The sequence below is a fragment of the Drosophila tropicalis genome, unplaced genomic scaffold, assembly GCF_018151085.1.
Source record: "Drosophila tropicalis isolate 14030-0801.00 unplaced genomic scaffold, ASM1815108v1 contig_1190, whole genome shotgun sequence".
NCBI lineage: Eukaryota > Metazoa > Arthropoda > Insecta > Diptera > Drosophilidae > Drosophila > Drosophila tropicalis.
Window position 1 is genome coordinate 2,820,476 of NW_027172561.1, and position 26,171 is coordinate 2,846,646.

The following is a 26,171-nucleotide window of genomic DNA, read 5'->3' on the forward strand; positions in this document are numbered from 1 at the left end:
GATAGAGGTTTTTCGATGTTGAGTCAACAGGCAAAAACATCGATACATCGATAATTACATCGATGATTCCGCCACCTCTGTCACACGTGCATAGTTTGTTGTTCTTTTTTTTTGAGTTGAGTTTGAAATAAGTTAGTTGATATTATAAGTTATCCTAAGCATGAAACCCGATTTGAAAGAAGCCCCACAGGAAGGAGGCAGGCAACAATTGCATAATGTGAGATTTTATACGATTAGACCACGAGGAATTGATTGTATGGCATACAACAAGTCCCAGAAATCCCTGGCTGTCTGCCGGTAAGAGCAAGGATAACAGATTTATCCCAAAGAAATTGATAATTATCAGTTCTAATCTTGCAGAGAGGGGGCTTCCATTGAGTTGTGGAATCTGCAGCATACACCCTATTTGGATCGTGTAATCCATCTAAAAAGAAAGCTCGAGTGGAGGATTTAGCCTGGTCGGATAAACGTCTCTTTACTGTGGGTTTGCAGGGAAAGCTTATTGAATGGAATGTGGAAAATGGACAAGAAGTTGCAAAAATATCGCCCACAGGAAATGCTCTATGGTGTGTAGCTGTTAATCCGGCAGGCACTGAACTGGCTGTAGGAACGGAGGAGGGACATATTAATATCCTAAGCATAGAGAATAATGAGATCACGCACAAATCAATCTTTGTTAAGCAGAGAGGACGCGTCCTATGTTGTAAATTTGACAAATCTGGCAAGCGTCTAGTCACAGGCTGTGAGGGTTATGTGAAAATCTGGAATGTGGCGAAAGGAAGTACTATACACACGATGACCCTATCGGACAAACAAGTGATTGTATGGTCCATACAAGTGCTAAGTGATAATACCATCATTACGGGTGATTCAGCTGGATTTGTGTCCGTATGGAATGGACAAAATGGCACACAGATCGAAAGGCAACAAGTGCTTGACAAGAATGTCTTTGCATTGGCCATCAACGAGAATGAGAATCGTTTGGCCTGCAGTGGTATGCAGCCACCGTTGATACGGATATTAAACAAAACTCAAATCAAGCGGGAGGATGCAACCTTTGACCGTTGGATTAAGTTCTTGCAGCGTGATGCCCATAAGCACTATGTCAAATCGTTGGCCATGATACCGAACGGTCGTGTTGTCTCTGGCGGACAGGATGGTATACTGACCATATCCCCGAGCGAAAGAATGCGCGGCTATGCGTGTCAATATGCTCCATTCTTGAAGGGATCCGTTGTCTCTGTGGCGGCAACAAAGAAGTTGGTCCTTCTCCGATATTCCAATAGTTTACACCTATGGCGTCTTGGCTCGGCCAAACAAAAGGAAACGATTAAGTCCGGATTACGCATGAACACCCTCGCCATAGGACAATCAGAGGATCTGCTCTTAGAGCAGCCACCACAAAAACTTGTACAATTAAATGTGCGTCAATTTAAATTCTGTCGAGCCAGTGCCATTTCACCAGATGGCAAATGGATATGTTATGCCACCCAAAAAGAGTTAAGAATATATCGCCTGCACACAGATATTTTAGCAATTCAGCGCAAATTTCATTCAGCCGCTTATAAACTACACACGGATCATATAATTTTCTCTGCAGACAGCCAGCGTCTTTTGGTCCTTAATCAGAATCAAGTGAAATTCTTTGCTATAAGCGAAGAAAATTTTACGTTTCTCTATCACGTGTCCTTGGGACCGACAATTACAGCAAATGTTAATCATCTATTGCTCTCAGCCTGCGGCAATTATTTGGTGGCAGCCAGTTCCGATAATGTGGTAGCAGTATGGCAACATAAGGAGAACAGACATCCAAATTTCAAGCTGCTACTTACTCTGCCACGCCATCGGGCCGGCACCACAGCCTTGGCCATGCACGAGAATGAGCCCCGCTTGGTGGTGGCCTATGCCGATGGCCGTATTGTGGAATATGATTTACTCAATAGTTGCTTCACATGCGAAACAGAGGAATATCTAATAACCACAACACAATCGTTCGTCATCAAGGGAATCGTTTTGGATCCAAATAATCCAAATATGTTCATTGTCTATAATGAGTTATATATGTATTCAATGGAAAAGTATTCCAATAATGAGGACAATCGTTTAGCCAAAAACGCTAAACTAAGTAAAGAGAGTCAAGCAGTGCTTACCAAGAAGCCAATGAGTTTAAAGATTAAAAGCAAACTCCTAAGACACGTAAGTAACGAATCAAAAAAAAAAATTCTAAAGTCAGTTTAAGTTACAAAACACATTGCAAAGCTTTATCATTCATTTACCTCCTTGTCTAAATTGACGAATTTGTGTTAAAAACATGAGATGAAATGAGGGAGAGAGAATGTAAGGAATCGTTTTATATAGACAACTTTGGGATTTAACTTTTTCGATAATATCCTTATGTGTTTTTTTTCCTTCTTTTACAGCACCTTGTCCATGTCGCTCGTCTCAGCGCTAACGAACTTGTCAATGTCAGCATTCAGACAAGCAATCTATTGGCTTCATTGCCGCCACCATACGAAAGAAAGAAGTTTGGAGCCTCCTAAATGGCATTCACCAAAAAGAATACAAAAAAACAAAACGGAAAAAAAAACTAGTACTAGAAATAGTGTGCTGCCTCTTGTTACAAATACACAAAACAAAAATAAACAAAAAAACAATAGAAAAACCAAGAGGAAACTATTCTTTGCTCAGTCCTTGTTTGTTTCAAGGGTTGAGTAAGGAAAAAAAAGAAGCAAAATTTGTCAAAAATATTGCCAAAAATTTGTCTCTGTCAGCGGTGTCAGCGGTGTTTGTATGTACGTATGGTCGTCTCTCTGTATGTCCGTCCGTCCATCTATCCATCCCGTCCTGATTCTACGTGGATTGTGCAACATTTCGTTTCGTTTTGTGTCGCCGGCATTTACTGTAATTGTTGTTGCTGTTGTTGTTGTTATTTTTTTGGTTTTACACTGTCTAGCCAATGTCTAGACAAGTGCATACCACACAGACACACACACATACACACACGCACGCAGCAGCACTACGTGGGAGTGGGCAATTTCGATGCACAATTCAACTTTTAGCTCAAAAACTCATTGCCCGGTTCAGGCCGACCGACATCGTCTCCGTCGTCATCGTCGTCGTTGTTTGTCGTCTCGTCTCTCTTTCTCTCCCTTTGCAGTGGGTGTGGGTGTTGTGGCAGGCAATAGCACCAGAAAAAAACCAAACCAAACCAAACCAAAAGTATCCTGCAGCCATATTCAAATGCTATGAGTTTTTGAAATTACCTTATTTTTTGACACTAAATGGGTATGTTCACTATATAAACAAATTTGTGCAATTGACCACCCAAATACTGTGCATCCTTATGCTAAACCGACTAAAGATTTTGAAAAAGGTTTTCAATTCCCCTGAAATTAACTTTTTTCTTTCCACTTTTATAACTCTTAATCACACTTCCTTTATGAAAAGAATGAACGCCAGGGCGGACCTATGAGAAAATCACCCCTAAAGTATGCAAATGTAGAACTTTTAGTTTAAATTGTAGGCAAGTAATGGTATATAAACAATATTTGCGTTAAGAATAATTTTTGACCAGCAGACTTATTAAGAATTTTCCCCTGTATTATTAGAGTGGCAAAATTTAAAAATTTCATGAATTTATCATGATCTTCGAGTAGAATTCTTCAGTCTATCTTTGGTCTGAAAGATCCTTCCAGCGAATGACATCCTTTTAGAAGCGTAAGTTAAGAAATAGAAGAAAATGAATAATATTCTGTTTAATTAATTCTAATTCTTGTTATTTGAACTTTAACTTTGTTTTAATAATTTCTGGTCAATAGTTTTTCAAAATATTCATTTTATTCTGCATATAAAGAATAGAGTATTCCCCGATTCGGATTGAAAAGATTCTTTAACTTTATTTTTTTCCTTGCCATCTACATGGATGCAATTCCATATATAGGAACGTAGTTTGGTGTCTTCTGTTTTTTTTTAAGGTTTTTTTTTTGTTTTTAGAGAATTTGCATGGCAATTTTTGGTTTTTGGTTGGGTTGTGGTTGTTGCTGTGAGTGTGTGTGTGTGTGCACCACATTTATATATGTATATATGGGCGAATAACTCCCCAAAAAGTGGCGAATAGACATGAATAATGAGTGATCAAAATGGTTACGGCCTTATGAACATATAACGTATACGCTATGTATGCCGCCAAAAGCAATCAACAAGCCATTTTCCCCACTTACCCCTTACCATGTGCCGTTTGTCTTTTGTTTTTCCTTCAGTTTACTTCTGTAGTATTAAAACGCATTTATGTAAAGCTATAAAAGAGAGGTGGAAACTTGTGGAAATGGTGGAAAATACTGCAAATGTTTGATGGGCAGGAAAGGCAGCAGCAGCAGCAGCCAGCAATAGCAATTCCTGTGCAGTCAAAGAAAGACGAAGTTGAAAGTTGCAAGTTGAAAGTCTGGCAAGATGTCTAGACAGACATTGAAGGCGAAGGCGAAGGCGATGTTGGTGGCGGAAAAACTTTACTTTTGGCATTGGCTTCAGGAAAACAAAAAACTTTTGCGCCTCAGGCGTAACTCCTTTTCGCCTTTGAACTGGTTATGCGGCCCATTCACAAGAGAAGAGAAGTCGAGACTGGGTGTAGTTGAACAATGCCTCAAATTGACATTTAATTGGTTTGCAAATTAGCCAGAAAAATACAAAAAGAAACTACAGACATTCCCAATGCATGGTATGGGAAGTTTAGTTAGTAGTTTTTACTCCACCCCCCCCCAAGCCCCTTTCGTTTCAATTTAGCGGCGGTTTTGTTCTAGGTGCTAATAAACAAGAGACAAAAGCATGCAAATTGCTTTGCTAATGAATGAAATGGGATAAAGCTTAATTTGCATTTAATAATATTAACGCTGTTGTTGCCGCTCTTGCTACTTTCTGTTGAAAGGCAAGCAAATTAATGGACGGCGAATGGCCGGGGGAGGGATGGTGAGTGGATGAAATTGGGAATTGGTTTACCGCCTGCATCAGTCGCATCAGCATAAATCGCATGCTGCGGTTGTCATGGGTGCATAGTACAACCAACCCGGTCTAGACTTCAGCCAGAGGACAATGTAAGGACAAACGTGTACTGGTGTCTGGCTGGGATCTTCCACATTCTCTCCCTCCCTCTCTCTCTCTATCTCTTCATAGACTCTCAGTTCGTAATGGTTGTGTGTGTTTCAAGAGCCGGGGGCTAGGGACGCGTCTGTCGTAACTTTTGGCTCAAGCCAAAGTTGATTGAATTTTATGTGCTCAACAAAAGAAAAAGAAAGAATCAACTAAAAGGGGGACACAACAGCAATAGCAACAAAAAGAGAACAAAAAAATGGTTCAAATGCTATGAAAAGAAGTAATGGAGGGAGTTGAATGGCATGGGCAAGGGAGTTGGGTGGTGAGTGACTACAATATCCACTCCATTCAGCCACAAATTAATCAAAAATTGCAGCTGCAGGTAATGGACATTGTACAAAGTTATTTTGAGGGCAAATGGATACATTATATTCCTAATCGATGATGGCTTCAAGATAAAAATAGAAATTGCAAAGCATATACTAATATTTATATGGCCAAGAAGACACTAACAACAAGTTAAGCACATAATATTAATACTAAACTTAGCAAAGTGGAGTGGTGAAGAGGGAGCTAAGCGAGCTCTGATGATATTTTCGAACTTTAAATTTCAAAATGAAAAGATCATTAATGACATTTTTATTAATCAATTAAAACATGCTATCAATCAAATCCCTATATATTATACATACATTCCAATATATGGCATTTTGAAAATCATTTTAGAACCAAAGAAGTAAAGTTTTTCAAGTTATTCTTTTCATTTTTGTGGGACAGCTTCTTCTCTTTTTTTTCTTTTGCTTTTTAAGAGATTTGCCCCCAAAACTTGTATAGTAAACCGAACGATAAGCGAGCAATTTGAGGGATTTTGTTGCATTTATGTGGGGAGAAAAAGGACAACGCAGACAAATAGACATGCAGACAGACAACAAGAGAAAGAGTGTAGGGGATGGGGCAGGTCTCTAGTCTGTGGACGTGAACGTGGACGACTGGTGCCAATTGACAAGCAAGCCAAGTGCCAAGGAACTTGCCCAGTTGGCGTTCATTGAATTTTGTCCTTCGGCGCGTTGCCAAAGGACAAATGCACAATAAACAGCGGCACTTACAGGAAGTTACTTGAAAGCTGTCTAAGGGTATGAGAGAGACGCACACACACACACACACACACACACTTCCTGTCTGTGAAGGGAAGTTTTTGCAGTTTCATTGCACTCTCTTACCATAGAATGCAAACGTCAGCCAAGTCAACTTGTCAGCCAACTAAAATTTACGAGGTATTTTTGCCCCGGTCTTGAACTCCCTCTTTTTTTTTTCTCTTCTTTGCTTCTTCTTTTCTACTTGTTGTTGTACTTTTCTTTTACTACTTATATTAAGCTTCTTGGTTGGTTCAAACTGATTTTGTTGCCTGCTTTTATGGGGCGCAAATAAAGTGAAGGAGTTTCCATTTTATTTTCAAATATCAAAAAAGTTAACTTGTAGGCAATATCGAAGTTAATACACCCTTTTAGTCCTTCATCATATTATTAGATGATCCAAACTCGTTTTCTGTTGCAACCTATTTTTATTGACTATAACTTTCTATTTATTTATTCAATAATTTGGAAATTTGTGGATATGCCGATATACACCAAAAACTGTATCAGTACTTAATTTCATACTTCCTTCCGGGCTATTGCTATAACACAAAACTAATAGGAAGATTAGCTACCAAGTTTTATCGCAACAGCTTTCAAATTGGGGACGTGAAGTTATTTTAACTCAGACTCTTCTGCCGATCAAGAATATGTATATTTCACCACTCTGCAGGGTATAAAAAGACAAAGAAATTCTCTCTCCCCCCATGTTCTTCCATTCTTTCTCTCTTGCTCTGACGTCCTTTCTAATTTGGTTTATAGTCAAAAAAATTTCCACAGTTTCATGTAACTTCATTTTCCCAAAGTTGGTAAAAAATAGAGAGAGTGAGAGTCGGGAATAAATTAATGGTAAAAGGGATGGCTGACAACACTTGCTAACAATTTATAATTCATTGACAATTTGTGGAAACTAACTAGACTAAAAACACATACATAAACACACACAACACACATACATATACATATAGCTGCCTTCAAAGTGTGTTCTCTTGTACTTAAAATAAAACTCAAATTATTTCCAATTTATAATAACCTGGAGTATTGATACTAGAAATGAAAAGTTTTTGAAAAGCGCGCCTCTAAGTTTTTTTTTTTTTGTTTGTCCAATTAAGACTAATTGACTAATTAAGATATACAACAGCCTTTCTGAAAGAAAATCGCGTACTTTAGAAGGCTAAGATCTAAAGATAAGATCCCCCACTGTTATCAGCTAAAAGTAGTTGCGAATCATAACTTAATCAAAAAAAAAAATATCCCTCAGAAAGATGGAAGAAACTCAACGCTTGAGTTAAACTATCTAATCTACATATGTAAACCATTGTACGTCATTCATAAATCGGTGCGGATTTAAATTAACTTTAATAATAATAAAAAATATATTATTTGACTAAACACTCTTTAATTTGATTTTACGACTTCTTGGACCTTAATGCCATAATATATGTATATGCCACAATTGTGGTCCAAATCAAATGCACCTTGGCTGTGATCATTGGCAAAATGACCTCAGATTGTGGTCAGAGAGACTTCTTCTCTAATAGCGAAATTCATTGTTCTAGTTTTCAAGAGTGTGTGTGTGTGTGTGTGTGGTTGTTTGCGTTGATGTTGTTATTTCAACAACGATAAATATGTGTGCATAATGCGACCATAATAATGATGATGTTGTTAGCCAAGTTTTTGTTTTTGTTGTTGGTTAGCAAAGTTGAGATTTTAATGCAATGGCTTATCTCGACTTTTACCTACCCTAGACTCTTTGGGTTTTGATCCTTTGAAACTACAAACTAACTAGTTAGTTAGACAGGATAACATATTTTCAGAGATACATATAAACACTTAGTCATATCTTGAACATCGCTGATCCATTTTATGTGTCGAGGTAAGCCCTGGATCCTCAAGTTTAGTTTCGTTCTGATGGACGAAAGTTATTTATATCTTACCATCTATTGCCAATTCTTCATAAAACTAAAATTGCCAAAACAAAAGCAAGAGGAATTTAAATAGTTCTGCATTTGAAAATCATAATAACTAACGGTCGATACTTATTGTTCATGTGTATTGTTTAAGGATTTTCGCAACTTTTGAATTTAACATTTTAAGCATAATTTTAGGCTTTTATTTTGGGTATTAAGGAAACATGAAACGCATTCTAAAAACCATATATTTTCTTATTCATTAAAATAAAACGAAAATGATCGAAAAGATATTTTTCTAGTTGCAATCTGAACGATTTGTAATAAACCGCTAGATTTCCATTTGTTCTTTAAAAAAATTTAAATATAATAATTATTTGCGAGTAATTACAAAAAATATTTGTTTTTATATACGTTTATGTGTATTTAAGTCATCAAAAATAATTTATAATCTTAATCTATTACCTATTAGATTTTACTTGCAAATTAAAATTCTTCACATTATTCTTTGCATACTTTTAGGATTGATATGAATTTATTGTTTTCGAAAATGTTTTCTTGTTTCTTGCTTTTTCTTCCGCCCAAACTCATGTCCGGTTCTAGGGCTGTAAAATGAGGGAAATTCATAAATTTGTTAACGACATTTCGGAAAGTTCTGTGGATAAAAATAAAGATATTAACTTGTTGGAAACAATGAATACTACTATTATATATTACAGGGTATATTTTTAATGTTTCAAATGAGCTTCAATGAAAAAAACGTCTAACCACATTTGTTGTGTGTGTGTGTGTGTGATTTTGTGTACGCGCTTCGTTTGCAAGTTGCAACCGCAATTTAATTAAGCCAACAGAAACCATAGAGGAAGGCAAAAGTGAGTTAGATGACGCGGAGGGAGGTAAGAGGAGCTAGCAACATTGTTAATGGTGATATTGTGTGTCTGTGTGTGACTGTGTGTGTGTGTACAGAAGTGACCAAAGCTTTAATAGACACGTTCTCATGAGTCTACACAACCAGCCCCTTCGATTTTTCAAAACTTCTCCATGTTCTCTTATAGGCTAGGCGCCTGCCTTCCTTTTCGGTGACCGCAAACAGAAAATGTGGAAAAAGACTTGTCGTTGTGGTCTGGCTGCCATCTCTTATGGCATTCACTGTTTCCCCACTTTGCCCGCTCTGCTGCTCTTCTGTCAGCTTGTTATTGTAATAATTTGATTAAATTGAACGCTTTAAGTGATTTGCATTTTAAATTTCAATCAATATGACGTGACTTCTAGAATGAAAGCGGATGGATGGATGGATGGATGGGGTTCGAATGGGATGCATGAGAGCAAATGCAGCAGCTTGGACAAGTAGGAAGTGTCTGTGTGTCTGGCGCCAGGCGGAGGTCTCTAATGATGTGAGTGTGTGAATGTTTGTGTCTGTGTGTGTGTGTGTGTGTGTGTGCACATGAAAATTGCTCACTTTGCCTGGACGGAAACCATAAACCGTTTGCACTGGCCACTGGGCACTGGTTTTACACTTAGACAACTCTCTTCTGCCAGAAAGTTTACCCAGTTTGTTTTTGTTAGTTGGTTGGTTGGTTGGTTGGTTTTCCCTTTTTCATCTGTTTTTGGTGAGTGGCCAGACAAACTAACAGTTGGTTGGTCGGAAAAAGGATATATAGAGGCACGCCCACTGCTCAATTGCATTAAATTTTCTGGAAATTATTTTGTTGTCGCCTTCCTGATTACTCATGGAGATAAAGAAAGACCAGGACCAAGCACCTGAACCCTGAACGGTGGACACATGGAAGAGTATATTAAGCAACTATGCAAACACAAAAAATTAAATCGTACATATAGCATTTATTTAGTAATTGAATATCTGCATTTAATTTGAAAGTACCAAATGATTAGATACCAAGTTTTGCTTTGAATGCTTTTAGTTTAAAGGAATTTTTGACTTGATTTAGGAAATGATCATAATATTTATTTAATAATATAATATCCTTTGCCATTTTACATATTGAGAAGTCATTTTGTTGCTGGAATATAAGAAAGAATAGCTGTTTTTATTTTGACCTATTTAAGTATTGGACTAAAGGGTTTAAAACCAGAGGGCCGGGGCTAACTTCGACCGCGTCAAAGTTTGTATACCCTTGCAACTTTTTTGGTAACTCTTTCCTTACCTATTAGCCATCAATGTGGAAGAACGTTTTATCTAAAAACTCTTATGCTTGCGAAAGAAAGGCCTACAATCATAGGAAATAACGAAGATATTGATCAAAGTCACCGTTTTCCACCGATCGTTCCTATGGGAGCTATATGATATAGTCACCCGATCTTTATCAAATTCGGCACAGTCATTAACATATATATTAAATTAAGAAATGTTTAATTTAAAAGCAATCGCGTTAAAAGTAACGAAGTTATTTACAAAAGTCACTGTTTTCGACCAATGGTTCCTATGGGAGCTATATGATATAGTCACCCGATCTTGATCAAATTTGGCATAGTCGCTTATAGGCGTAGTAAACTCTCTAATATTAAGTTTCACGACAATAGCTCAGAAAATAACGAAGTTATTGAGAAAGTCACTGTTCGTGACTTGGACGTTTGTATGGGAGCTATATGATATAGTCACCCGATCTTGATCAAATTTGGCATAGTCGCTTATAGGCGTAGTAAACTCTCTAATATTAAGTTTCACGATAATAGCATAGAAAATAACGAAGTTATTAAGAAAAGTCACTGTTCGTGACTTTGGGGTTTGTATGGGAGCTATATGATATAGTGGTCCGATCCGGCTGAATCCGAGATATACAACGCCTGCAGTATATACAAGCCTACGTGCAAAATTTCAGCTCTGTAGCTCTTACGGTCTAGGAGGAGTTTGCGTTGATCCAGACGGACGGACGGACGGACGGACATGGCTAGTTGAACTCGTCTCGTCGTGCTGATCAAGAATATATATACTTTGTATGGTCGGAGATGCTTCGTTCTATGCGTTGCACACTTCTGACCAAAATTAATATACCCTTTTTGCAAGGGTATAAAAATTGAAACTATTGCATTCTCATACCATTAAATCCTAAAAGTGATAATGAAAGTCGAGTAAACAAATTTCCATTCGAAAGGAGTGTTTTTATGAAGAAAAAGTGGCGCCTTGAAAGTTTTTTGGAAAAATGTTATTTAATAAAATGTTATAGGTTTCAAATCAAGCTCATTCAATTTGTCAATTTTGTCACCTTTTGTATGTACCTTTAGTTCCTTCATTATTGAAATCATAAACAAAATATTTTTATTATTATTAGTCTAATGTCTAAATTAATGTATTTATAATAATAGTTTTTTGATATCTTATAATTTCAAACTTGGTTTAAAGTCTCTCGTTTTCTCAGTTCCATGTGATAAAGTATCTTAATCTTGCAGTTTATTAATGCTTTGTATTTTCTCTGATTAAGTTGTATTCATAATTAGAATAATTTCGCTTTCCCAGCTGGCGAATATTCATGAGCTCAAACAATTATTACATTATATCTATCGTTTCATTTCTGTTATTTCTGTTCTCCTTCAATGCCATTTGTCTTCCTATGTTTTTTTTTTTTTTGCCATGCATTTTGCAAGGGCTTTACTTATTTATGCTACACAGTATTTCTATTATGTATTTTTATACCCTTACAAATGACAGTAGATTAGCATGGTATGGCAGACTATGCTTAGAAGGAAGCATCTCCAACATGGAAGGATCTTGAAAAAATCCAGATTTTCGGATCAGTAATTTTCGATGAAGGCTTTTCGTTGGACAACTTACAACTTTGTACATATACTCCCAGGTAAGATATCCTCATGAATGGTCTATGTATCTCATTATCCCATCAGTCTTCTGGCAAAACTTACCAAAGTAACCGAAAGAATATTCTTGGGCCAAAATATTGTTGGTTCTAGAAGACAGCTGGCTGCCATCTGCTCATCAACTCGGATTCGAATTATACCACGGGACTCTTCCTTTTCCTTTGAAAAACCTTACAGAGGTTACCATGAATTTATGACATTTATATTTTCTGACATAAGTTGTGATAAGACCTAGTCGGTGGCTCAATGGAGACATACTAAAACTGCAATTCCCTTGTGCTCGAGCTGGAACCCCGACGTCGGTGGAGTTTCCCCCGATGAAGCAGTACTGAAAGGTAGTTTCGTCGGGGATAATGGAAACGATTGTGGATAACAAACTTAAGTTATGATATTTATAACTTTTTTCTCAAATCCTTAATATGAAAGATACACGCATAAAAGAATAAAAGTACTTTAGTCTAAACAAGTGTCGTTAAAACAGCCTACAACTTCTTCAAAGAGAAGAAACATCATAAGTAATTTGGGAGCCGGGAGAATCAGAACTAAAGTTCTAAAATATATAAGCGTCTTAAGCTCTTGTAGCCTTACTACTTGTTCTTTGAGTCCTTTTTCAGCAACATCTTAATTTGATACTGGAGTATCTTAGGGAGTGTTTTCAACACTGCTGATTCGCCAATTCTAGAGCAGGCGGCTTTCTAGCCTCATCTAATGAATTTCATGATTTGTACAAGACCAGCGAGTTTCTTTTGAGCCTTGTTCAAACGGAACGAAAATTGCAAAGACCACAAGTAGAGTTTGAGATCATTTATTTAGTAATTTTGTATACGATTGTTAGTTTAATGCACTAGTTAATGGCCGTGCTTAAATTGATATAGATTGGCTGATTATATCATGTTTTAATTGCTATATACAAAACATGAGATAAACAGGAAAATTTAACATTAGTTAAAGTGTTTTTGATGGTAAAAGGTAAAACAAAAACAACTTGCAAGGGTATCCAAACTTCCTGATGCCCCAGAAGTTTGGCCAACCTTCTGTTTGGTTTTTTTTCTTGATTGGTTGGGTTTTCCTTTGAATCGACCAGCCTATTTATCATTGATATAGCATATGTGTAGGTATATTGGTTTCAGTTCTTAACTTATCGCCGCAATAATAATTCATTGTCATCTGTCAGAGATTTTTCGGGTGTAACCACACATGCCGAGAGAGGGAGAACGGTATTACGTATACGCCACAATGGCCACAGGACATGGCAATAAAAGGAAACAGAAAATAAGTCTACAAGGAATTGAAGCAATTGCATCCGCTCCAGACAGTCAGCAGCAGCGTCAGCGTCAGCCACAACAACAACAGCACCAACAACAATGAGAGCAACAATTGCTGCTACAAGAAATAAAAATTGGGGTAAGTATGGTATAGAGGAAAATTCAGTCATCCTTTTAAAATGCCATTCAGTTTTGATTTGGCTACGAATTTTTTACTGCTTGCTTTTTTTTTTTTTTGGGTCCTATTTATGCAGTGCCTTGCCTCTTCTTATTTTCGCGTTGATTGCATTCGTTGTTCATGTTGTCGGCAGTTGCCGTTGCCGTTGCTGCAACAAAATGCAGCAGCCTTTATTGTAATTATGTATTATTGTTGTTGTTTCTCGTGAACACATCGTCATCATCATCATCAGCATCACCAACATCGTCGTCATCAACTGTGCTTAGTTTTGTGGGCATTGTTCTTAGTCAGCCATCGTCAACGTCATCAGCGAAACATGGTCGTAGTCGTCTGGCTTCTTCCTTTCTACATTTTGCAGTGCCAACTTCCTGATTTTCTTCAACCTCCTCCCTCAAACCACCAAGCCAAGCAATCCTCCTGCTCTTCTTCTAGTTTCTTGTGTGCAATTTTTATTTTGCTTCTTTTTTTTTTTTTTGCCAAAATGCAAAGTCTAAGGACTTTTGTCTGAGTGGATTTTTCCCACCCAACTCTGTAAATTTGTGTTCTTTCCACATTTCTTTGTTGTTGATGTTGTTGTTGCTTCAGCTTGGAATTTACACATTACGAATTTGGAGCAGGCGTCACTTGTGAAGTATTTTGTTAGGTTTTACCACACATAAAATTCATGGGTCGTTGTTGCTCTTGTTATTGTATTTGGTCATTGTTTATACACAACTACATAGGTGTAGGTAGGGAATATAGTTTAAACATCTCAACAGCATCAAATCACCAGACAAGTGTGTGAGTCAACAGACACGGCAGCCGGCATTTGTCGCCCAAAAATAGCCCAAAATCCCACAATTCATATAATCATACCAATGGAGGCGACCCCATGCCCACAATCACAATCACAACCAAAACCGAAACCAAGAAAACCACAACCAAAAACCAAGAACCAAAACCGCACAACACGCACAGAGCTCTCAAAGAAGACTCGTGCTTCCCTCTCCCCCTCTCTCTCTCTCTCTCTCACTCTTCCTCTCACCCCAAACAAACGAAACGTGAAAACAAAAAACCAAATTAAGAACAACAAGAGTTTGAATTCTGCCCCCTGCATCCTCCGATCATTTTCCATTCTGGTTCCAGCTCCCCGAATAGCAGCAGAAGGATCGACAGCCTTTGTTTATCTCTAGCTAGGCGTATTATTGCATTGTAGTTTCTACACAATAAACCAGAGTATTATGGCCATATGCAGAAGCAGTGGCGTATCTACATATGTAGCTCATAATTTTGTTAAGGGGAAATTAGGCATTTAGCCGGGGAAAATCCTTCGTTCGAAACTTGATCAGTTTTAGAGGAAAAATCTTGATTTCTAGGAAGATTTCTGAGCATTCCTTATAGTCTTATTCTCAGGATCAATGGTATTTATTGGTAGGCAGATCAAGAACTTCTTGCGCTCGACAAAGTTCTTCTTTTGGCAAATTTAGAAAATGTCATGCTTATCTATGTGACAGCTAAAACTAGTTGCGAATTACAAGCAGTTTATGTTTAAAATTGCTTTTTTATCTGTAGTTTGGTTTTGGTTTCTGTTCGAGGCCGATTTCCTATGCTCGGATCGGAAAATAAACTTATGTTGTGTTGTGTTGTGTTGCGTTGTATTTGCCTCTGCCGTTTCTACTTCGAGTCCAAGTATTTTTGGACGTGGTGGGCCTCTTTTCGTAGACGTTTTTCAAACGTTGATAGCCGTAATGAGCAGAGCAGAGCAGAGCAGAGTGGAGCAGACAGACAGTGAATGTGTTGTATGCTATGCTGCCTGATCCCCGAGAGAATCAGCAACAATATGTGGCTCTAGCCCTTAGTCGTCGTAGTAGTAGTAGAGGATTGTGGGGAGAGATGCCAAAGCAGATTGTGTCGAGTGCAATCTGGCTGTAGGGCGGAGGGAAGGGCTCTGTGAGGCGGAGGGATAGGAGGAAAGAGAGGGGCACGCTTCACGCTTGATTTTCATGTGGCCGTTGTTGTTTGCCTGCTCAACGAACACACAACACAACACAACACACACACACACACACACACACACACACACATAGAGATGAAGAAAATGCTTTTCAATTTATTTTTAAGTACAAAAATAATTTCAGTATTTCCTTTTGTTTTATTTTTATTATTTATTTTTTGTTTTGTTACTTTTTATTTCATTTTATTTATTTTGTTTTTGGACGACGACAACGTCGCGACGCTTTGCGTTGTGTCTCGTCGGAGTTAGCCGTCGCATTTTCCCTCTATAGACCCTCAGTTGGGCGATATATATCGTCTATATAGACGCCTAGACACTCATTTCAATGTGTGTGTGTGTGCGTGTGCGTGTGTATGCGAGAAAATGTGTGAAATATTGGAGACAAACGGGCAATTTTTATGTTCCCAACATTTTTTGATTTCAGTACAACGCAGGTTTTTGCGCATAGAACGCGTCGAGCGAACGACTAATAAGTGAGAACGGATCAAAAGTGTCGGCAAATATATGTATATATGTGTATATATATATACATATGTAGCGATACATTTGATATATACATATATATATATATATAAGACACACAACAACAACGTCATTTTACTACTTTTACTACTTCTATTATTCTTATCATTATCATTATCGTTAATATCATAATCCATCAAGAATTCTGAAAAGTTGATCTTTTCCAAATGTTTGTTCTTTTTTTTTTCTACATTTTTTTATTGTTGTTTTTCTTGGTAAAATAAAATAAAAGAAATTTTCGTGTCTTTTGTGCTGAAAAGCATAAAAATCAAGAAAGGAAAAACGTGTTTCGGATATAAAAGCAGCAACAACAACGACAACAACAGCAACAGCTACAACAACATCAGCAGCAGCAGCATCAGATCGTGTATAACATTGAGGTGAAGATATATCCAAAACTTAACGGGGATTATCATAAGTATCAGAAAACCTAACAGGAGCTTTTGAAAAATATATTTCAAAAACCGGTGACACACACACACACACATACACACACACACAGAAAGAGAGAGAAAGACAGTGAAACTCAATGTCAAATTGAGACTGAGATTTTCTGGTATGCACACATATATGTATATAGACACTCACACAAACACACACACACACACACACACTCAACTGATTGGGAAATGCCAACGTGCTCGGTTCAGTAGTTTGTTATCGATAACAGGCGACATTCGATTGGTTTTTGCCACATTCCTGGGTTTCCCCCTCACGCTTGCTCTGCTCTATCCTTTTGGCTCAAACCGAACCCAACCTTCTCTTCTACCTTCACGCATAGAGTTAAAAATTGTTCGGTATTTTTTTCCATTTTGATTTTGCGTTTTTTGTGTGCTTCTTTTTTTGCTCAAAAATAAATGCAAGAATTTAGCGTTTTGTTTAAAAATAAACTGGAATGTGTTTGAATTAGATTGAAAATGCTTATGTTAAGGCATTGTTGTTGTGTTATAGTTATATATATATAGACATCCTAAGATATACATACATATATATACATACACTTTTAAGTTGTTGTTGTTGGTTGTTCTTTTTGTTTGGCAATTCATTAAGTATTTGGTTTGTTCCCCTCATGCCTATGAGATTTTTTAATAAACAAAACTGAACATTGAATTAAATATTTAAGAAAAAAGAATGATAATCTTCAAATACCTATGGATACAGGTGAATGGGAAACCCAACAAAAATGAAACCAGAAAATGCCAATCAAGAAACTATTTCGACTTCTTTTTAGTTAACCCTTTCACATCTCAAGTTTTTGAGAAATTTACGTCAAACCTTACAAACTTTAGCCGGCTCGAGGTCAAACCCTACAAAAGAAGATTATTTCAGTGGCAAGGTATGACTAAAATTTGAAAAACGTCACCATCTAACCGGTTTTTGTGAAATATGTAAACTATCGGAAGGAGAATATATTGAGCAATCTAATGAATTAATTGCAAATAAAATATATGGCAATTTTTTAATCATATTAGACGTGTTAAAACCCTTATATCTTTGTTTAATTGTTAAATAAGGCGAGGTGAAAAAAATAGTTCAAATAATTACTCAAAAGTAATGTTTTAAATTTTACTCCTTTTATACATTTAGATTAAATTGCGGCATTTTTTTTTATGGTTGCAAACCAAAAGTTTAATTTTAACACTTTACCGCAAGCCAAACCAAAATAATTAGTGTTTAAATAATTGATTTGACGTTAACCAAAAACTGTTATTAAACCCTTCCAGAAAAGTTCAAGGCAAAAAGAATGTCGCTGTTACCCTGATTTTTGTTAGCTAAACGAATAAAATGGAGTTCAACTCATGTGTAAACGAAACCAAGTTAAACTCTAACTCGTATTCAAAAATGTGAATTCTTTTCTCACTTGAAGTTATTTGCCACTTCCAAAAAATAAATGTTTTTAAATTATTTATTAACAATTTTAAACTGATGTTAGAAGTTAATGCGAAAATTCCTGCTCTGAAAGAACTCTTTGAACGATAAAAACTGTTTGCAAAAAATAATGGATTCGAATCAGTTCAATTTTATACCAAAATAGGATATTGCTTTAGGGAAAAAGAGATATAAATTTAGAATTTAAAGGATATATATCAATTATTTGCTTCCTAGTAGGAAATGGTTCAAGCAATGCAAGAAAACTGACTTTTCAGGTTAGTGTTAAAATAGTTTTGTGGCCCTGTCATTAAATTAAAATAAGGTCAATTTGAAATAAGGATAAAACACCTCCGGAGGAGTTTGTGAGGGTATGATTGAGTTTTCAATAATGACATTGTTGATAAATAAAATTGTATCTTAAATACCATTGAAGTTGCACAGGACAATTTGTGGAAAATAGCTTTAGTAATTTTAGAATTTTTGAAATAAGGAAAATACGATAAAACTTGTTTCAGCGGCAATTTCTTAGTGGAATTTTAAATAATAAGGAAAATACACAGAAATATAATACATCGTAATAACGTACACACATTTTAATTAATGTGTTATTAAGAATAAGAACAATTTAATTTGTTTTATAAGGAAACTATACGATTCAGTTGTTGCCCCAGCAGAGGGAAGTAAATGAATGAGCAAACCCACGAGTTGTTCCTTTTTTTATACACTTTTGAGCGGATTTCGCAATGCCTACTCGATGAAAATAAACTCTTTAAGTATTATCCAACACTGACATTGCTATCGATAAACAGTACGCAAATCCCACACAACACGTCCACGCGGATCTGAATCAATACAAGTTATTAATTTTTGGCCCCAGGATCCAATTTGGAGCCAATTGAAATGGTAAATTTTGTATGTATTTTTTTGGTCTTCGTGCTTAGCGTCATTTTAAGCAACTAATTCATTCTAAAGTATAACTACACTAGAACTATGAAAGGTAGTCAATTAAATTTCCTGTCGAATGAGATATTGTTCATCAAAATCTTATACAATTTATATGCACTTCGATGCTCTGCAAAAACAGGTATGTAAAACACCTCCGGAGGAGTTTGTGAGGGTATGATTGAGTTTCCAATAATGACATTGTTTATTGATACTTAAAATTTACTGTTCAATACTATCCAAGCTGCAAAGGACAATTTGACGAGACGACCTTTAGTAATTTTTGAATTTTTGAAATAAGGAAAATACGATAAAACGTGTTTCAACGGCACTAACTATGTAGGTAGGTTCTTTAACGTTTTAATGCTTCTTAGTGGAATTTTAAATAATAAGGAAAATACACAGCAATGTAATACATCGTAATAACGAACACACATTTTAAATAATGTGTTAATGAGAATAAGAACAATTTAATTTGTTTTATAAGGAAACAATACGATTCAGTTGTTGCCCCAGCAGAGGGAAGTAAATGAATGAGCAAACCCACGAGTTGTCCCAGTATTTATACACTTTTTGAGCGAATTTCGCAATGGCTACTCGATGAAAATAAACTCTTTAGGTATTATCCAACACAGTATCGATGTAGCAATATCGATAATTAAAATTCACTTTTCAACACTTTTAGTGTTGAAATAGAGTAAAGAATAAGAAGGAATGGTAAATGTTTACTACTACTACTCGGGCCCAAAACGCGCTTTAACTACATAATTGGTATCAAACGAAAGAGAAAAATTCCACGAGCACTACCTCAGGTGCGCCTTGGCGATTTATTTCGTAGGTTTTGAGTAATTAACAAAAAGAATATTAATGTTTTTAGCGGGATTATAGCTAAAAGTAGCTGTTTCCGGCTAAAAAAAGCTGTTCAATTTTGAGATGGTGTTGCCAAATGCCGAATTTCGGATACTCGAATACGCGGGCTTTTTGAATCTTTTGTTGGCACTATCCAGAGCAGCCGAATATTCCCCGGATTTAGGAATCTAAACCAGGGGTCGTAACAAAATGAGCCCACAAAACATGGCGATGAAGAGAATGAATAAAAAAGATTAAGAAAACAAATCTACGATCATTTTTTTTTTTTTTTTTAAAGAAGTATAATAGTTTGATCAAAAGTGTGCAACGCATTGACGATACCATCTGCAGACAAATAAGGTGTATACGTATATATTTATTCACGCAAATGCCTTCTAGATCGCTAAAGACCAGCCCTAAAATTTCTCATGTGACTTTTGATGCAGTGATTGTGTACATTTTGATTGTGTACAGCCGCATCGGAGCATCACTTCACATAGCTTCTATGAAAACGATCATCCAAAAGCAGTATTGCACTTTTTATTTAAAATCGGATTACTATCTTGGATAGCGATTAAATAATATGATTTACATACAAACATACTGTTCCGGCTTGAGTGTGTAGACCATTCTCTTGCCGGGGCTATAACATTGCAAGTTTATTGCTAATCTTTCCTTACTTATAGCCGTCAAAGTGTAAAACGTTTATCCAAATAATCCAATGTCTAGATCTCGACCTCTTTAAAGTTAATCGAAACTGGGTTTTAGACTGCTTGAGGTTAACAAATTCTACTAATCTAATTTGTAAGATTTTTAATCATAGGCTTTCATACAGACAAAAGGTGAGCAGGTTGTCATCAGCAGACTTTGCTAAAGAATCCAGAGCCAGGACAAAGCTAGTACCGTTCCTCCGGTTTTTCTATCTTTCGAAATTTGGCCAAAATATAAGTTTCGAGGGGGTTAGAATTAATTGTGAAAGTAAAAAATCATGTCATGAAGATACAAATATACTTATACATACATACATACGTATAGTGCAGTTAGCTAAGGTATTTATACTTAGGATCAGATCTCTGATTTTTAATTCATTTCGATCGACAAATTTTGCAAAATAATCTTGACTCACGCAATCATATATATGTATGTATATCATGCATATGTATATGTATATATATTCGTGTATGTATATGGTGAACACTTGTCAGCACTTTATGGCCACAAAATGCCTCACCCTTACCCCGTCTTTTTTTTTGTCAGTTTTTATTTGGCCTTTTATTGTTATTATTGTTGTTGTTGTATTTTTTTGTTTCTCTCTCCTTTGTGTTTTGTTTTTATTAATTATGACTTAAAGTCAGAGTGCGCGTGTTTTTATGGCAAACATAAATTTCGACTTAAGGTCTGATCTTGCAGTCAAATAAAATCAAGTAAAAAAGAACGAATGAAGAGGCAATCAAATAAATTGCCAAACGAAAATAATAAAAAAAAAAAAAAAAAACAAAGAGTTCCAACCAGATCATAAAGGGGGGAAACAGTAGCTTGGAATTGGAGTTGTGTTAAGTTGAGTTGAGTGACTGTGTCTGGAGGATTTTGAAGACAATAACACTCTGAAGATGATGATGATGAGGCTGACTGGCTGTCTGGCTGGTTGCCTGCCTGCACTTGAAAGGAATTTCAATAAAAGTGTGAGAGGGTAAAAAGAACAGAAAGAATAAGAATACATATATAGATATACATATACAGATGTGTGTTCATACGTATGTATAAAATAAACAAGAGAAACAACAGACAATGATGATGATAATGATGATCCGTCTCCGCAATGAGATGCATTTCCAGGGACGATCAAAATCTCTTCGTTTTGTTGCTGATGTTGCCTGTGTTGTCTGTGGCATCAATCTGTCTCTGACACTTTTCTTGGGGTGCAACATTGTTGGTTGCTTTATCAACAAAAACACAAGAGTATTAAACAACAAAAACACCAACACCACCAACAACAACAACAAAAACGAAATAAATAAAAAAATTAAAGGAAAGAAAGCATGATATAAAACCAAGATCTCATCATGCCGCATATTAAACGAAGCAACTCAAGAAATTCAAACCAGACATACACATACATACATCCATAGGTCTCCTATCGCAGGAGTAGGTGGTGGAGTAGAAGATGGTGGGGTGGTGGAGGCAGATGAGCAGAAGATGGACTCCATCTCCTTGCCAAAATGTCAACCGTGCATAGTGTTCTTTTTTCTTTCTTTTTTTTTTTTTTGTTCCTCTTATTCCAAAAGACAATTAGTGAGCATAGGACAGAGTCAGAGACGGCAAAAACAAAAAAAAAAAAAAACCAAGACATTCCATTTTTTGTTGTTGTTGTTTTGCATCTTTTCTTGTGTCGTCTTTCAACTTATATCATTAATTTTGTCGTTGTTCTTAATTTTAGCCGCTTGTAATCTTTCGTCATTTTCTAAGAGCAACAAAGGTGCATGCAACAGGCCTTACGTTGCTCTCTATCTATCTTTCTTTCTCGGTCACTCCTTCTCGCTCGCTCTCTCTCTGTCTCTCTCTCTCTCTCTCTCTCTTTCTATAGCACTAGCAGTTGTAGTCCTCTGTCTACGATTTGTTGTTAAATTTAGAATCACAAAACACAACGTTGATGCTGCCTGATGATAATAAAAATGAAGTCGCAAAAGAAGTGCAACATAAATTTGTGCAAAATATTACGCATACGCCATGTTGTCGCTGATGTTGCTGCTGTTGGGGTTATTTATGCTCTATGCTCGTCGGGCCCATACTCTTCTAGTAGGGGAATTATTTTTGGTCTACAAAACAAAAAACCAAAAAAAAAAAAAGTGAAAAGAACAGAAGAAACTTTGTAACAAGGACAGGCGAGAGACAAAAGACAAAAGCCAAAAGCCAGTGACAACAAAAACAACAGCCAAGTGGGCGACCACACAACAACCGAAATAAGAAAAACAACAACAAAATTTAAATGCACTTGAAGAAATTATTTAAAATATGTAACATTAAAACGTGCAAAATGAATATTATTACATTCATTTCGTAGAACGAGTTAAACTCGGGCATAATTGCATATACAACAAAAAGTAGTATACCATAATAATAAGATATATATTTTGGTCCGAACTGATGATTTTATTTTTAACGAAATAATGGTTCCATAATGCTGGGTAACCACAAATGGCTTTGAATTGTGGTAACCCAAAAAATAAACCTATATTGTTTAGGAGACATTAAAAAAATGTTTTGTCCGAAACGGATAAGCCGAATAAAATGTTTAAGAAAACAAGTAGTTCAAAGTTCTTTTACCTACTTCTATTTGTTTATTTTCCATTAGCATAATATAATCAATTAAATTTTATAATTGGTAGAATTACTAATTCAGAAGTGAGTTAACTCTTTATAATGATTGAGTGAGCCTGTTGTCTAATGACTCATTTGTTGCTCAATAGTTCGGCACTCACTTGTTTAGTTACTCATTACACTTATACTTTCCTTTGAGGTCTCTAATCTGATCCACCAATCAACCAAATATAGATTAATTACTTCTGAAGTTGATTAATGACTCATTTGTTGTTCAATAATTCAGTTGTTCAATTACTCACTTGTTTCTGTTCTTGCAATCTCAATATCAACTATATATGTATATCAATTCAATAGTTCAGCGGCTAAGTTGTTCAGTTGTTCATTGATTCACTTGTTCAGTTGCTCACTAGCTAACTTGCCTTGCTTATTGACTCAACCCCTTTGCAGCGTGTGTGTGAGAGCAAAAAGTGAGTTAGTTAGAAATTAAGTTTCTCTTGATGAACTAATTCACTAATTAATAACTGAGCGAACGAATTGAACTGTATGACTCAATACAATACTTCTTATATGACTCATTGTCTCTTTAGTTATTGTAATTAATGTAAAACTACATTTAAAAAACCTAAAATTTGTTAAGTTTTAAAATTTCTTTTGATTAATTTTTAATTCTTTTTGTTTCGTTTTGGTTGCTTTCTATGCATTTTGCATATATATTTTCAGCTCAAGTTGCACATTATCGAGAGCTTGGGAATCATAATTGTGTGTGTCGGGCCAATCATGTTGCAGGTCATTGAGACCCGGCTGGACTGAGAGTAAACAATCCAATTGCTAGCCGAAGACGACGCTGTGGCCCCCACGCATGCAGCCGCCAGTGGCGCCGCGGGGGCCCGCTGCACGCACACACAAACCGCATTATTGTTGGTCCAATTACTAAAGCTTCTATTACCAACTGTCATCTTGTTGTTGTGGTCGGCTCCAGCCTTTGCCCTCGCGGTGCCAATGCATAGACACGTTGGTCCAGGTCCACAAACGCATTTACATCCAATTACAACTACAAATACAAATACAAATACAAATACGAAAACAAAAACAAATACGGATATAAATCAAACTCGGTCCCAGACCCAGGCACAAGTGCATAGTATTGCATACTTATGGGCGTCAAACAAGGGCAACAGCAACAACAGCCAAACATACGAGTATATGCCAATTGGAAACGTCGACGTCGCAAAAAGTTCTCCAATACGCGCTAGTGAGTTAATCAATATTTTTTACAGTGTAAATAGTGCAAATTTAATTCTAAGCAAAGGCAAAACCAAAGCAAGAATCGAGCAAAAAGCCAAAGCTAAAGCAAAATCCAAATCCAAATTTCTTGCTGGCACAAGTTGGCTAAATAAATTACCAACATCGCGTAGTGCTGCGGATAGCCACTTAAATCCAAGTGCCGAGACAAAAATTCGCCTACCCCTTCCACCACCACCACCGCCACCACCAACACCACCAGCGTCGTCGTCGTTGTCGTCGTCGTCGTCACTTTTGTCGCTATCGTTGCCGTCGTCGTCTCCGTCGTTGTCTTCTTCGTCGTCCTCGTTGTTGTTGTTTATTCCTCAACCTCAGCCTCATAATCATCGTCGTCGTCGCGACGCGTCGCACTCGGCTGGCGGTGTTGCCTCCGTGTCTGTATCTGCCGCCGCATCGCCCGCGTCTATGTTTTTGCCATATCAAATTAATCAACGTACTACATTGTTGCAAGCATCAACATCTACAACAACAACAACAACAACAAGAGCTGCAACAGCAACATCTACAACCATACTGCCACATGTGCCCAGGGCAACAACTCTGCATGCCTTGCATCGTATTTTTAAACGTGATACTGGCCAAACAGCGACCACTGCATCACCTTTGACACCGCCACAGAGGCCATATCCACATCCACAGTCAGCAGCAACGCCAACACCGCCAACACCACCAGCAATTGCAACAATAACAACAACAAAAACCGCTCGACTTGAATACATTGTCTATACAGAAATATACGAAGAGGATGCCAATACGAATTCGGTGCATTCATTAATATCTGATACCCAAAACACAAAGTCAACTTCACGTCCAGTTAGCAATCATTTTTGGCACAAATACGGTAAGTATATCAAATATCAAATTATATCTGAAAAATAATTATAATTATAATCATCTTCAATAAAAAATCAAACAAAATTTCAAACAAAACTTCACTAGGATTATATTTTTCAAAGGTTTTTGGGTTCCCAATTTGTCGATTCTTTAATTATTTCTAAGGTTTTTAATTGTTTTTTACAAAATATTTCAATTATTCAGTACGGATACGACTTTTATGCGCAATGAAAACTTTTGCACTGAATAAGTTTTGAAAATCTAGTATAGTATTTAGTATTGCATTTTGGGGAGTCTTCAAAAAAGTCAGAAGATATTTCAGAAATTCAGAATATTTCAGGACGTTTTTCATCAGGAAGGAAAGGAAACAACTTTTTTGTTTGGTTTTGAAGTAGAATGTAATGTCCGAATGTAAGAAAATACTCTTAAAATTTGTTTACAAACTAAGAATTAGCTTGTTTTTAATGGTTTGCCTTTAAAGAAATGAATCATTCTTAGAAATATTCCAATTTCCATTTATCATTTCAAATCCAATTGATGGATTTCAAACTGTTAAACGTTTGCAAACGATTTAGAAATGAAAACGAAAATTATTTTGGATTATTTTTTGAATCAAAAATAGTAAGCTTTGTTAATACTCTTAAAAAATAACTAACCTTCTTACGAACAATTGTTTAATGTCTTTACAATTTACAAAAATTGAATATTTACTTTCAGGGTGGGGGATGACCTCTGTCATTTATTTATAAAGGTTAGACCTTAAATGTTAAACCTTTTGGGCATTTCCACCCTTCTGTATAGCATAAACTGTCACGACTTTTATAGTAGATTTATTTAGTTAGTTTTTCTCAATACTTAACTTACGTATTAGGAATTTGGAGCAATTTGATTGAGAAGAGACTTCCTTAAATTGGCATTATGGGAATTAATATGGTTATTATATAGATCGATGGTTACCCACGTTTTGTTCTTTCAAAGAAACCTTTTGCTATTTTTTTTCACTTGTTAAACGAACTCTGGCCCACGATCAGATCACTAGAGTATCATTTAAATTCGTTTGGAATACCTTATTGTTTCATGTCACAAAACAGTTTGAACACACGAAATTATCTGATGAATCAGACATAACATTTA

The 26,171-nt window shown here is 36.3% G+C and overlaps 2 protein-coding genes across 2 annotated transcripts; both read left to right on the plus strand.

Moving 5' to 3' along the window:
• Positions 1-70: 70 nt before the first annotated feature.
• Positions 71-2,575, plus strand: l(3)72Dn (UTP4 small subunit processome component l(3)72Dn). Its single transcript, XM_068291977.1, is given in 4 exon segments — positions 71-297; positions 361-425; positions 428-2,196; positions 2,421-2,575. Coding segments are annotated over 4 exon segments (2,091 nt in total). The 5' UTR covers positions 71-160; the 3' UTR covers positions 2,541-2,575.
• A 21,480-nt stretch (positions 2,576-24,055) lies between these two features.
• LOC137580564 (PX domain-containing protein kinase-like protein) lies at positions 24,056-24,842 on the plus strand (the record flags this gene model as incomplete). The annotated part of the gene is made up of 2 exons (XM_068294662.1): positions 24,056-24,153; positions 24,206-24,842. Coding segments are annotated over exons 1-2 (735 nt in total), but the record flags the coding sequence as incomplete, so codon positions are not given.
• Between the last annotated feature and the right edge of the window lie 1,329 nt (positions 24,843-26,171).